The sequence below is a fragment of the Pieris rapae genome, chromosome 13, assembly GCF_905147795.1.
Source record: "Pieris rapae chromosome 13, ilPieRapa1.1, whole genome shotgun sequence".
In the NCBI taxonomy this organism is placed as follows: Eukaryota; Metazoa; Arthropoda; class Insecta; order Lepidoptera; family Pieridae; genus Pieris; species Pieris rapae.
Genome location: NC_059521.1, coordinates 10171811 through 10187132, shown reverse-complemented (window position 1 = coordinate 10187132; position 15322 = coordinate 10171811). Strand labels below are relative to the sequence as shown.

The window sequence follows — 15322 nt, the reverse complement described above, 5'->3', positions numbered from 1 at the left end:
GTAACAGATGTACTCTGTTTTAGTAAAAAAAACTTTATTTACTGAACACAATACCTACTTCGATTTAGTGGTTAAATATTTTCAAAATTATATCATATTGTCGCTCTGAAAAGGTAAAAGTTATAAACAAGGATAAACAACGAAATTTAAAAAGCCTTTTGATCCTTGTGTTTCGCAGGCTCGAACCGCCAACGTCTGACGCCATTTAGTTCCCCTTTCTGCCGCTTCCTGCCTAAATGCCGCGCGCGGCGTTCTTCGCCGTTCGCGTCAGTTAGCCTCCGCGCTCGTGGAAGTTGGTTGTGTGCTGCTCCCTACTTCTCGTCGGATTTAACTGTCGAAACAAGTTAAACTGTATGCGATCTTATAAGAACTTTATTTTATAATTAAATCATCGTGATGGACGTACAAATATCATTTGCCTCACCTCATATTGTATTTTTTTCATAATGTTAGAAACTTTTGAAGTGAAGTAGTGTGTTTTATCTTTGCGAACGTTACGCAGGTGTAACAAAAACTTTGTGCATTGTTTTGTCAAGAGACGTTAACTGTTGAAGAGTCAGAATTTTCAAATTTGACTCTTCTCTTGTTTCTATTGTAAACCTGTAACGTGTTGAAAAGAGACAAAATGAGGTCCTCTCGTGGAAGGACGACAGGTGTGGCGGCGCTCGCGCTTATGTTGGCAGCACTAACAGGTAACGTACTTTTATTAAGTATTAAAAAACCTTATTCGAATAAAGTGCTCATTTTATCCCATAATTATTTTCTTGTAAGATACACATTCGTACTATTTCGTACGATACCTAAACCGGTGCGTCATATCTGATAACATGATAACGAGTTTTATGTTGGTGGTACTATATTTGAATGTAACACGTTTATTTATTGACAAGATCTTATGAGTCAGTTCACGCTGTTTGTATGGTAAAGAATTTGTATATTTGTTTAGGTATATTGTTTTCGTTGGAGTTATTTTGATGAATGGATAATTATGTCATAAGTTCGTGGCTTATTATCTGCGTAATCAAAATTTTAAATTAATACACAGTAATGAAAACGGGTTTAAAATCGATTTTAGTTCTTGTAAATCAAAATTTAACACTGTGAATTATTTATATTCAAACAAAACAGTCGGCGAAAATGAGTATAATATCCGTTTCGCAATGACCATGACGATAGGCGGTTCGATTTTCGCGATTTAAAAGAACTCGATATTTAGGCCGTAATAATCATAATTTCTTATTGCAATTGGAATTTAATAGGTACTTGATTAACTACGGATAGATGTTTTGTCGAGTCAATCTGTGCTAAATTACCGTGAAGCGTGCAAGAAACAGTTCATCGGAGTATCTTAGATTTCTCATTACGAATTGCAAACAGTTATCGGCGCTGGGGATTATTGTATATCACGTATTCGGAATTGCGCAAATTGAAAGATATTTTTAATTGATTTATGTTTGAAGTAGTCGCGAAATATAACATTTGAAACCCGAAACAAATATTTATTTTGACCAGGCTTGGAGAAACCTATGTATGTTATTAAATAAATTCCTTCAGTCGCGTCTATGATAGCCATAAATTACCTATGATATTTTTTTTCCTAAGACTTAAATGTAACAATCGTTAAAGAGGTCGTTAAAGACATTGCCAACGGACACGGAAGCCTCGCGGCCGAAACTGCGGGCTGATTTTGGTTGAGCCATTCAATTTTTAAATTTTATCAAAATTTAATGTTCTTTCTTCAATGTCGACTAAAGCCATCATCAACCAACGAATGGCTGAATCTATTATCTATTACTAATAGATTCTCACAGACACATATTTAGAAAGTACAGGAGTAGAGAATTAAAATTATCAAAATCTTAAATGATCCGAGCCTCCTTATTCTTGCTTTACTAATAGACATTGAGGAGCTGTTCCAAGCACTCGAGCAAGTAGAAACATTGGTCCCGCAGAGAACAGAGCAAAAACCTTTGAGCAAAGGCAAAGGATTGATGCCTTGGAAATGTGGTGCTGGATGTGGATGTTAAGAATATAGTGGACCGGTAAAAGCACCAAAGTCTTGATTCTTACTCAGCTCCATATTAAAACCCGTTCATCAACTAAACGCCACCGACGCAGAATGTAACACAATGCGTAGGGACGTCGAAGCTCATCGTTATTGGCAACACCGAAAGCAAAAGATTGAGTGGACGTGCGCCGACAAGATGGACTTATCAAGTCAAAGACACATCGTCTCAGATTATAGACCGTTATAAAAGAAGTGCAGCACCGAAATAGATGGAAGAAAATTTCGCTTCAGATCTTAATATTCAGCTGACCACGGTATTCAGGCACGAGTAATCGACTTAAAGAGAGATTCTTACTTAATATGAAATCATCTGCAATTAATATCTATCCTAAGGAAATCTCTGTTAAAGATAACTGATTAAGTTCACAGAAAACACTACGATATTCTTAAAAGAAAAGTTTAAGCAGCAAACTCGGCAGCTCTAGGCTTTTTTTGACTACATATATAAATAAATAATATACATGGTTAGGTACTAAATAGAAATCCTATACTGTGTCGGTATACTACTAAATGTAACATATCAACTACTAATGTATTGTAGTAGTAGATATGCTACATTTACATAACTACTTTATTTAATGTTAAGTGAGTTCTCATGTTCTTGGGAGCTGTCATTGGGGACATTTCTTGGCATTAATATATTTAATATACAATACGTCAAAAATGTTACAATAAGTTATCTTTATATATATATATAATGAAAATGGTCTTCGTTTGAGGCTCAATCACGCCTAAACCACTGATAGTATCGACATGAAACTACCACCATTCGATGCGAAATTTTTCCTAGATTTTAAACTATAAAATATAATATTGCCAATGTATTCTCCTTTCTCCAAACTAGAAGATCTGATGCGGCATTTAATAAACCGTGCCTAACGATTTGAAGTATGGAGAGTATGTATACAGTAATTGCCACATTTAAGCTGTGAATGTACCACATCCTACATCTACATACATTCCAAACAATTTAGTCGAATTTAACACATCTGTCGTGTCATTAGGCTCGTTGAAGCGCATTACAGAAGTATTAACGGCGAGATTGGCGTAATGGGATATACTGACGGCTCTTCACAAAGTCATGACCATTTCTGATTATGACCTCAAGATTACTAGCATGAAGCTGGTACTTGAAAGTTTCACGGGAGATATACATTATAACGGAGTCTCAAAACATTAACAATAATAATAAACCGTTCCAAGAACTCATTTGAACGTTTACTTGTATATTAATGTTGCTAGGCCTCGTAGCTATTATAATTACAATTGCCTTCTGCATCGGCCTGACTGTGTGGAGAACGATTGGTCAATCCTCTCTGGGTACGGTGAAATTTAACTGATGGGTTGTGGATGTCGGAGGCCAAAGAAGTTAATTATCCCTCAGAAAAATACCCTGGGCTGTTTAAGTATAGCGATTGAATTTATTTTTGTGACGTCTAAACCTATATGTGACCCATATTGTGTACATATTGTGTACTAAACAAATAATTTAAGACAATCGTATAATTAATTTCAGCCTGAATTTAACTGACTTAGTTGGGCCAATTAAAGTAAAACAAAAATTGGGCCCATTTTTAATAGATATATTTTGATAAAGCAATTCTTTTAATTTAATAAACTATTGAATTATCGGTGCGAAGCTTGAGCTATGGTTTATCGCAAAATATATTTCAATATTACCAGGTTGTATGCCATTCATGAAGACATACGTGACGAAGTCGATAATATTTAAAATCGGAAATGACTGCCACCGAATAAGATTAGCAATAATTATTTGAAATAAATTTTAGGTTTACTTTCTAGTTTGAACAATTTCCGTACTACTTATATAATTAATTGATCTTATATAACAATATTTGTTATAACGTGAGAGGTATTATGATTACATTGATTACTAATAGTTTTCCAGTCATATTATTCATGCACCAATGATATGGAAACTTGGGCCGCACGTGATTATTTAGAAAATGTTCTTGCTTAAAATTGCATACAATCACGCCGTTGTGTCAAAAATCTATTAGAACCTTAATAAAAGTTTTTAGTAGTTTTTTTTTCAATGAACAAAATCGGATGATGCGGTTATTCATCAAGTTATCCCACTCACATTTCTTCGTATATAATTATATATTAGATCAATAAGATTAATGCCCAAAGGTAATGGCCATTATTACAGGTCAAAGACCCCGTGATCTATAGATTCATTCGAGTGTAATTCAAATTGTAACAGCTTTCACTCAAGTGCAATCAAAGTTGCTTTATCCAACCGGTTATTTATGTCCAGGAAGTGGCCATCAATAATAGGTATTAGCAGCCTTTGAACACATTGGTAATAACCACTAATGCTAAATGCGGAGTTTAGGAATATCATTATTAATCAATACATGAACAAATTTCATTAATGACCCTGGATATAAATTGTTTGAACTGAAACAAATGAACATCATTTCAATTATGTATGTAATTTCAAAATTAAACTAATTAACCTAAACCCTATATTATTAAGACTAAATTATATTAAATCGAGACAGAGTACGGAGTTGGAAATATTCAATACACTTAAACTTACACAATACAATCGAACGAGTTTCATGAGACACACTGACGCGTTTTATAAAAAAAATATAAACTTCATACGGTTTTAAATTTACTTGAGAAAAGTTCTCAGTTGGCCGTTAATTAGGCAGTCACGTATTTTCAAAGGTCAGGTCATATCTGCAATTTCTATGAGATGTAGGCCGGATGAATCACGTTCCATACATCATCTTAACACGTAGACTACTTCTTACGTGACAATATTACCTGCCTATTCAAGTTTTTTACTAGATTTATTCGTGCGATATTTTCTGAGTAGAATTTTAACTATACTAATTTAGAAATACATGTATTATAAATATGCTTCATGGTTTTTTAGGTACACACAGCCACTCGTGTTGTGTTATTTATTAATATATCAAATGTTAAGTGATTGAAATAAAAAAAAATATTCCGAGAATATATATAGTTTACTGGGTCACTAACATTAGCATTATTTGCTAGATATCGTCATTGATAAGAGATAACAGCGAGTAGTTCCCAAACATGTCATGTTGTGATAAAGCTACTATGAATATCGAGTAACACAGCATACAGCAGCACAAAAATAATAATATACCAAAAGTTAAAATCTCATGAAAAATATCGGACGAGGTAAAGCTGATATTAAAGATTCCATTACTATATTAAAACGCATTGACATTAATAAAAAGTCGATGTATTCTCCTAACTATACAATTTAACTACTATTTCTTGACTCAGTGTGAGTCTAATCATTTCCGTAGGATATTGCATTTCTATAGACAGTTTTTATTAGTTGTTTTTGCTGTCGAACGAGACGGGCGTGGACCGGTTGACAGGAAGTCCTCTGTTGCGAATTTTCTCTGCCATTTCACTGTCAAGGTGCCGGTTTTTGTCTGACAGTGAAATATTGGGACGCGGATCTACTGACAATGAATGCAAATGCCAAGAATACAGAGAACTCTAAAAATCTAATTTTAGAAATAGTAATTGCCTATTTTCATGTTATTTATTTACAATAAATAAATACTTAGAACTAAGAAAGTGTCTGAGCCAATTCAAATAACTCTCGCAATTCCAAACCTGTAATCATTACAAATGCATGTTACAAAACAGACAAAATATAAAAATATATATAATTGTACAAATTTTGCGTTGCACAAACGATTCATTGCATAAATGCAACATTATTTCGTGTTTAAATTCAAACTAGCAGTAGTTGCAGTTGTCCAAATTGAATGAACATTTGTCTGAAACCCACAACATTTATGAAACTTGTGTAAATTATAGTGAATCTATATAGTACATAGTATATGCTAGAGCATACTTTGAGTGCATACTAAGACAAACTCTTTGTTTACGTGAAAGTTTTATGTATATTGGAATTTCAATGTACTAATATGTTTGTAATTAAATTGGCCTCGTATTTATCTAAATTATTGCCATAAACTTTAAAGTATCTTTAGTAATTTTGTGGAGGTTATGGCTAATTTGATTGTAATTCAGTACCTACATAAATACAGATGTAACATTAACATTTGTGTTTAATTTAAAAAGTAAAGTCACTGAGTGGTCACGTGCCTATTGTACAGTCTAAGCCCTTCCAATGTAATGACCATGCACATATGTCAGTCATGGTTGATTTTGATTATGCCTGGACTATGCTTTATTTTTACCCGTCAAGTGGCTTTGGAAGCGGATAACTTGAATGCACGAGCTAAATTTAATATTCATAACGCATTTTATTGTCTCAATAGACTATTCAAGTGGAGTGTATTGTGCGGGCTGAGTAATATTGAGCTATAATAAAATTTGCACCAAAAGCGTTGGCAAAATACTAGGGCTAACTGCCGGATTCCAGAAAACTATGAGTATAAATATATTTTTTCAAAAAAACCTTACGGCCCGCACGTCTTTTTAAAATTGAGTTAAAAGTTTCAACAATATTTCTACTTATAGAAACAAATGTATTTCTGTTTACTCCATACTTTGTAAAAGGCTCCTTGCCGTTCTATTTAAACTATGAAATATAAAGCAAAGAATAATTTTCTGTTAGGTAACGTTTATAGTATTTAACGGAATTGCGGTGAGTCCGGCGCGGTGTGGCAAACAGACTGTGTCGTCTATGTAAACTGGATTGACGACCGCGCCGTGGACCTTGACGAAACTGCGAAAGAACTGGAAAAAGAACTTACATTTTAAATTGCAATCGTTAAAGAGGTTCAATTTTAAGGACGCAGACACTGAGTGATGTTAGTTTATTACTCTTTAATTAATTAATTATTGTAATCCAAATTCTTTTTGTATCTCCACTTTTTTTGTGTATCATTTTTGTTACACATAAAAGGAGAACGAAAGAACTGAACGAGGTTCTACACAGACCATGGCATTTCGCGTGGTAGCAGAAATGGCTCTCGCATCTCCAATTACCACACAATGCAGTTTTCAATAACTGAAAGCAACGAATAAATTAAATTCTCTCATTAACAATGGATCATTATTGATAGAATTAACTTCACATCCAATCAACAAAAATTCTGTCGTTTTATTTACTTTATAGAACATAAAAATATCGTCTTTTAAATGATCACTGTCAGATGGCATCGTCTGTTTATAAAAAAAATGCTTAACGAAATTAGAGATATAAAAATATTTAATAATTGTAAGCATTAATATCCATTACTGTTTTTTTAATAAATAAAGTAATTTAAGATGACCATAAACACGCTCTAACATAGGTCATAATCTTTGGACATACAAACATGTGTGTGTAATATACGTATAGTTAATGACCGTTCTAGACCACATTAATTATTCAAAACTATTGTACTCTATAACAAATGTGTGCATCCCAATTCAACATATTCGAAAACTGTAATCTAGCCATTTACTAAAAAGTTAATACCTAAAGTTGCGGCAATTTTTCAAGCGTCATTTGTCACACGTAAAACCCAGTGACACCAACACATTATACACTTCAAAGTGCTTTTGAAATACGATAGATATTGGTGTTGATATTTTTGAGGCTAAATGATGTACGAGAAAGTTGAAATACTCTTTTCTGCGAATGTGAAAGATTGCATTTCTTCCTTAGTTACCTCTCAGCTTTGCTACGCCATGGTTGTGTAAGAAATGTTTAAAGAAAGAACTTTATTTCTCATTACAAAACAGAAATATTTTAAGAAAACACGCATTAATGCCTAAATGATTATATTAATAATAGATAAAGTAAAATAGCCTGTGTTCGAGTTCTACATAATCAGGATTACATTAAGTCCATGTCATTATGTTTCAATACACGACTGCGTCGGCAGTTTGAAGGCATTTTCCTATTTCCTCCATTTGTCTCTCTCCCTCGCCACCATTTTCTAATCCATCCCCACTATACCTTATTCCATTTTCCCAGGTTTCTGGTGGCGGCCTCTCGTTTTTTATCTTACTGGGCCATTCCAGGTCTTTTTGACCCATATAACATACGCGAGCAATGTGACTGGCTCATTTGCTTTACATATATATCTAATATCTAACTTTCTCGTATCACGGTGTTTGTATTTAAACTCCTTTAAAAATTGCCGACCACGACCGATTTTCGTTAAATTTTGTGTGCATATCGGTTAGTTCTGCGCATCGAACATCTATTTTTCATCCCCCTAAATGTTAAGGCCGGTTCACCTCAAATAGTATTTTTAAGACAATATAATTTTTGTTTTAATTTTTTTACAAAATACATACAACCCTCTTCACCCTTCCTCCTCCTTATTTTTTATTTAAAAACTTAACACTTCTTATCAGGAATTCACAGAAAACCCTAAAAAAATTCATTCCGGAAAACCAAACATTATCTGGGGTAACATGGGGGCAACTTGTCCTAAATAGGTAGACTAGGTATTCAGGAGAAACGAAGTTCGCGGGGGCAGCTAGTTATTATATATAACTATCTTACAAAAAAGTTTTAGATTAATTTATCCAAATTCAACTATTCTCGTTAACGCAAATATCATGAAACCATTCTTAAATACAATTTTGCCCCGCAAATACAGACAGTTAGCAAAAAGACGAGAAACGTAACATTGTTTTTCCCAGGGTGCGATGAATTTCATTGTGGAAGCACTTTCTCACTATTGTTCTTGATGTAATTGTAGTTCGCTAATGATTTTATGCGATGTGTGCACTAGATGTACTTCTTACGGTCATTGTGCTTTTAATTTACCTTATTTTAAAATTTAAAAAGTTTAGTTAAGTGTTTTTAGGAAGTATTTATAGATAAAGACTGATTTCGCGAACTTTGACATTGAACTTACCAATTACCATGAACCTTTTTGCTTGATTTCTTGGGAAATACCCTAAATAGAAACGAAAAAATTAAAGCTTTTATTACAGTTAAGTGTACAATAGAAAATATAATTTTTCAAAGGAGAAACTTTAATAATTTTATTTTTAGATAGATCTAAAAAGTGCGCCTCATCTTGATATAGGAAGCACTGTAAATGTTGCTTATATTTAAATTATGCAACGGTTTTCTGTCCCCATAGACAAAGCTTGTTAACTTACTGCAGTACTTATACGTGAGTAAGCACTTAAAATATTTATGGTGTTCATAAAGTAGCATTTCTCAGGCTGCATTCGTAGAAAGTGCGGCTCAAACTGACTTATCTTTTGATAAGTTAGATAAGCCGTCTTGACCTCCATTTGACGTGAATATACTAAGATAAGCATTTTTACTAACCTTTAACACGTACTTACGGTTATTAAAGTAGCTGTTACCCGTTTTGCTACTATTGCTACTATTTTTCCCTTTTTTTTTATAGAACAGTTGTAAACGGGTAGGAGGCTCACCTGATGTTAAGTACTGTACCGTTACATCGAATGTTAAATGCGCACATAGACAAAAACTCCATTGGTGCTTAACATTTAGGGGGATGAGCTGGGAATAAAAGGTACGTCCTCAAGGATGAGAATTGCACGCTGTAACCACTAGGCCAATACTGCTGCTTTATCATTATTACTGATCAAGTATTTAATAGAAAAAGTAAGAAGTATAACGATTATAAATGGTTTTAAATGATATTTAATATTCTTAATTACATTACCAAATGGAATCTATTAAAATTCGAATGAATCAATTAAAACTGTGTTTGTCATTTAAAAGTAACCGACTCTGTCATTACAATATGCACAATTAATATCATCAACGATTCATTAGCTTGGCGCGTGGGCTATTTTTGTCCATAAGTGGAGCGATAAAGGAAACCGACCACCGATTTCAACTGAAGGATCGTATAATTGAGTTTTAACATTAAGGGTATGACTTCTGTCATGAGCAGAGCGGTAAAAAGTGGTATCGTATAGAAGTATAAAATTTCATAGTCATACTGATTTAAGTTCAGACGTGATAAACTTATTAAAATAAATAAAAATTATACTTGCCTACCGAGTATTTATAAAGCAATATATATTAAGCACTTTCATAGACAAGCTGCTAATATGAGATGATTCCAGTTCAGCTTAGTTTTGTTGCAATGAATTTTTAGGAATGAAAAAAATATGCCATCAAAAACGTTATAAAGTTATGATTAAAATGAAAGAAATATACCGTGTATATACAGGCTTCTAAGTTTATCCACAACATAGGGAGTTAAAAATGGCCTGAACTGCTTCAAGAAAAGGATGATGAGCATACTGCTGTTCCCCCAAAGTACATTACCAATAAATAAGAAATAGTTACGTAAGACATACACTTCAAATAATTTGTTGGTCTCTTGTAGTGTCTGTCGTTTTCTTAATAATGCTGTTCTAAGCGATGACCAGTAAAAACGCGAGATTAATTCAAACAAAAGCAGTAGAAATGATATCTTACCCGCTATCGCTTATATCGTGTCCATCGTTTGCGGTTTGAGCTTTACCGTAGCCGAACATGCTTAAAATAGCTTTTGAATGCACTTATCGGCCAGATACGAAAGATTAAAGGTATTTTGGAAAGGCTATTGCTTCCTTTAGTCATGCATCAAATACTCGTAAATAGCGAGCACACGAATATCCTATATTTTGTACATATAAAGGACTTTTGTGGTCAAGAGAGAATTAATCAAGTATAATGTAGTTTATATAATATGTTGAAGTTTTAAGAGGTTTTTGAGCTTTTTTTTTAGTAGGAATAAATAGCGACAGTTATCTATGTGAATATGATTTGTTCTTCGTTGTATTATAAGTTTCATGTTACCAACGAATAAAATAAAAAGTTGACTGTGTCATATACCCAGTATAGATATTATATTTCACTTGCCTATTTTGATAAAATATGAAGGACCAATTACATTAAAAGATTTACAGATACAAGAAGAAAAAATAGTCGAGCGCTTTAAGTGAATTTTTAAAGAGCTTAAATAATACAATCGATGGCTGATCTGTATGTAAATCGCTGTTAGAGCTTTCAAATAAAAAGCGTGCAAATTGAATTGTAATCACGAGTGTTCATAGTTTAGGTAACTGCAATGCGGCGCTTATGCAAAACAGTCTGAAGTCAATCAAATTTGCTCTTTTGTATAATTGTTCAATAATGGATGATCTAATTTAGAGATTAGCCTATGTTAAAATTAATTATTTAATTACGAATCGAATAAAAAATAAATAAAATACACCTTACAATTCAATTAATAACTTAATTAATTGTAATGCTGCTCTTCCTTACGTTTGCATGCTAACGGCGGTACTCAGAGTCGTCCATTAAAATGTCTAACAGAAGGAAGGAAAGAAGGAAAAACTTCTCTTGTACTTAATTTAAAAAATCGACTGAACCAAAAGATCTAAATGGTTCATGAATGTGGGCTAATTTTTAAGTTATACTGTATGTAAATAAAATGTAAATTAACAAATATTTCTGCAGTAGGATCATTCACGTTTAATGGCACGAAACAAAATGAACACAAAAAGTATGTAACAAAGTGTACAATAATATCTTGTTAAATTATTATAACATGTTACTGCATTTAATTTAAACTTGTAATAACTGTTAAACATAATATCAGAAGGTTGAACTAACTGGCTTCACTCTGGTTATTTTGATAGAAACTGCTTGAACTAAACCATGTTATGCTCGAAACGTTCATTACAAGCCACAAGGTAGTATTAATTAACTAACTTTGCGTTTGTTGCTTGCGTCGCGTTACACTAATCTATATTACATGCATTATTAATATTATGTCATCGACTAACAATTTTCAATAACAGAAATTTGTGAAATCTGTTTTGCTCTGAAAGGATTAAATAACAATACAAAATTCAATTTTCACGGTTGATTATCACGTTAGAGGATTGTTCGCAGTGGTCTGAGTTACGCCATAATCTTTGTGCTGTGGTGGTTTATAACCTTGCTTTGTCTTGTGTTGTACACAAAACGGTCGTCATTGACTAGGTATGGAATGCAGTGGTATCGTTCTGTGAGCATGCCCATCTCCTACGTTCTATTTAGTGTATACTGCACCGGAGGTTTTTGAGTGTGACATGCAGATGAGGTCTCCGTTGTATGCGACAGCGACCCTGGAGCCTTTGTAACGCGGCTTTGTAGGAACCACTCGAACCACCCAGTCTCTGAATAGCAAACTAATTTTAATTATTGGCAGTCAAGCGGCCCAGATCCTGAACGGACCGCAGTATTTGCAGAGCGATAACTCGCAGACAAAACTTGCATAAAACAATCGATACTAGTAGCCCTTGCGCCTGCTACCTGCCACCACTTTACATCATCATAACAAAATATGGCATTGATAAAGCACAGTATGTAAATATTTATTGAAGATTCAGAATGTGCGTCATCCCCCACTTCGCACTTTGCCGGCGCAGTGGAGCGGTGGCTTTTACTTCAAAGTACAAAAAGGCTTAAGTTATCTGACATGACAATAGGTGATGACGATGTTATTAAATTTTAAAGTTGTTGAAAAAGTGTAATTTATTTTATTGACGACAGGTTTAAAAAGGATTGTGGCGATAAACTCGCAACAATTGAAGCGTTGAAAGGTTGTTAGATTTGAAACGGTGTTAGCTGTGAAACGAAGCACGTTCGAAAATCTAGTGGATTGATGAATGGCTTGCCAAACCTTGGTTGGATGGCAGTTTTAATGCTTTTAAAAATGCCTCGTACATGTTTTAACAGGTCAATCAAATGTGTTAAATGTTACACAATGTAAACTCACTAAAATAGTCTTACTCACTAAAATGGCATTAAACAAAAATTTAGATTGTGAGTATGGTTATATTCTGCTCATATAATGTCCCATTCACCCTAAAGCAGAAGAAATATATACAATACATGTACATATTATTTTTTATCATAATGGCGTGTTAGTCTAGTGGTTGAGGGGACTCTTTGGTCGTACGTTTGAACACCACTTGGTAGCACCACTACGTGACGAGGAAAAATGAACAATTAATCGGATAAGGAAATCTGGGACCAATAAGGGGTCGATATTTATGTATATATTATGTTTATAACATTAATCATTTTGTATGAGCGGATAATTTCAAAGGAAAAGTGCTTTAATATCAATAAGTACTTTAATCTGAAAGTGTTTCCAGACTCAATTATTTGCAAACCTTATAGCTCCTTTGACGTCATCAAATAAAGGCCATTCTGGACTCTTGCCAGATGATAAGCTCGACCTAACTCACCCTGAACGAGGTCAATGACCTCTTCGCCGATCTGCGATTTGCAATACTGTAAGGATAATATTTGATCAATACAGTGACTCATGCAGAATGTCTATAATGTTTGATAGTGTTTTGTTTTGTTAATTAAACTGCAAGATTGAAATAGTTCGGTAACGTAATCACGCGTAATATCGTCTAAATACCTAAGTTTTTCAACCATATTACTGTCAACGTTTTGTGAACATCGAAAGATCAAAGGACTCATAAACTTTACATAAATTTTAATAAACTGCTGGCGTAAGGGTTAATTACTGACACCATTCTTTGCATAAGTGTCGACGTTGTACGTTACAAAGTTGTCGTTGTTATTTTGAGGCAGCTCATGATGAACCAGCCAACCAGAATCTACAACCTGAGAGCTGTCATTGGAGTAGTTGGAGCAGCATTACTTGTTTAAATAAACGCACCCTGTAATATTAAATGGCTTAGGAGTTAAGCTTCGACCCAGGGATTTTCAAATACTGTGCAGTGGTTTTTACTATTAGCATTTTACCTTTTTCGGTTCAGGAAAGTATCGTCATTTGACCGGTATGTCTTAGACTTGTTGGTGCGCCTAAGAACTAGAGTTTTAGGCTTTTTTTTTTCAAAAAATGTTAACACAAAGCGGGTTGCCGGTTTTAATTATATTATGTACATACACATAAACTGCCCCATTTATAAGATAATCTCATAACGTAAGCTTAACAAAATAACGTTTAACTGAAAGTAATACAGCTTAAAGCACTTATGGGGACGTCGAGTTACGCACTGCTTAATTAGACCTCGTTAACGATATGCGTTACATCCTTTTGTTATTTACTTCTATAACGGTTTTAACTGTGTTTTATTAATATTTAAGAACAATAGGTATAGAAATACTATAGTTATAAATGTCAATGATCTATGGTTACTTAAAGTATTCGTGAATTAAATCCTGTGTATTTAATTACAATAAAGATTAAACCATTCTTTTGATGTTACTAAGTCTATAATTATTAGACAATAATGTTAATATAAATAATAATTTAGCAGATCTTCAACGATGCTTCTTTGCAACAATGCAACAGCTTTTCTGTAAATCGAAGTTTTAAAAATATTTATATTAAACTTATTTTAATGAATAATTAAAATAAGTTTTGTTTTGATAAATGAGCATTAAAAAAATCAAATTCTTAAAAGGCATAAAATTTATAAACCTGGTACAAAGCCTAACGACACATAATTTGAATTTAATTCAAGCTTCATTCATACAATGCATTGATGCAACTATTTATACATAAAGAAACATTTAAAACGTGAGAATGTACACAGAGTAACAGTATTAAAATGCTTATTAAAACAATGGTCCAACCAAATATTAACAGTGACTCAGCTAATAAGTGGGTATTATTGACATTAACGAGTGCACCATCCGGCGGGAAACGGTGTGGATGACATATCAAGTTACTTCTAAATAAATATAGGGGACAATTGGGGCTGAGGAAGCATTGATTAGGAAACTGATGAAAGAAAGCGAAAGTTTATTATAGTATACTTTTGTACTAAGATATATTCAACGTTGTACGTTGTGATTCCCCAATTTTTAATTCTCTGCGGTAGTCCTAGCGAGTGCGGTAGGCCCGTGTGGTTGTGGAATGTCCTGAATGCGGTTCGTGCCTGGCCACAGACCGCATCTTTAGCTCACATGGCCAAACTACTGCTAACTTTCTGAAACTATTTTGGTTTGCTCGTTATACTTAATCCGACTTATTGTGTGTCGATAGGTAACTTAATAATTAAGATGTAAGTTTTAAATTGTAAAATATTTTCTTAACCCACACACTGCGCTCGCTGGCTAATATTCTTTTAGCGGATTTCAGGACTCTTCTTACGATTTTATCTAATTAAGTGCTATTAAGTCTTAGTGCTTTAGAAATATAGGAGGAGCAGATGTTTCCCTAATTGCAACGATTACACATGCTGCATACTCCAGCTAAGCTGTTAATGAGGCATTTTATTGTTCTATACTGTCCGGCGCCT

General features: G+C 33.6%; 1 protein-coding gene across 7 annotated transcripts in view; it reads left to right on the top strand.

Moving 5' to 3' along the window:
- Positions 1-262: 262 nt before the first annotated feature.
- Positions 263-15322, top strand: part of LOC110998317 (fasciclin-2) — a 96693-nt gene continuing 81633 nt past the window's right edge. For all 7 annotated transcript variants that reach the window (XM_022266877.2, XM_045630646.1, XM_022266876.2 and 4 more), the window contains exon 1: positions 263-692. In XM_022266877.2, the coding sequence (XP_022122569.2) occupies positions 626-692 (67 nt within the window). In that variant the 5' untranslated portion in view covers positions 263-625. The remainder of the gene's footprint in view (positions 693-15322) is intronic.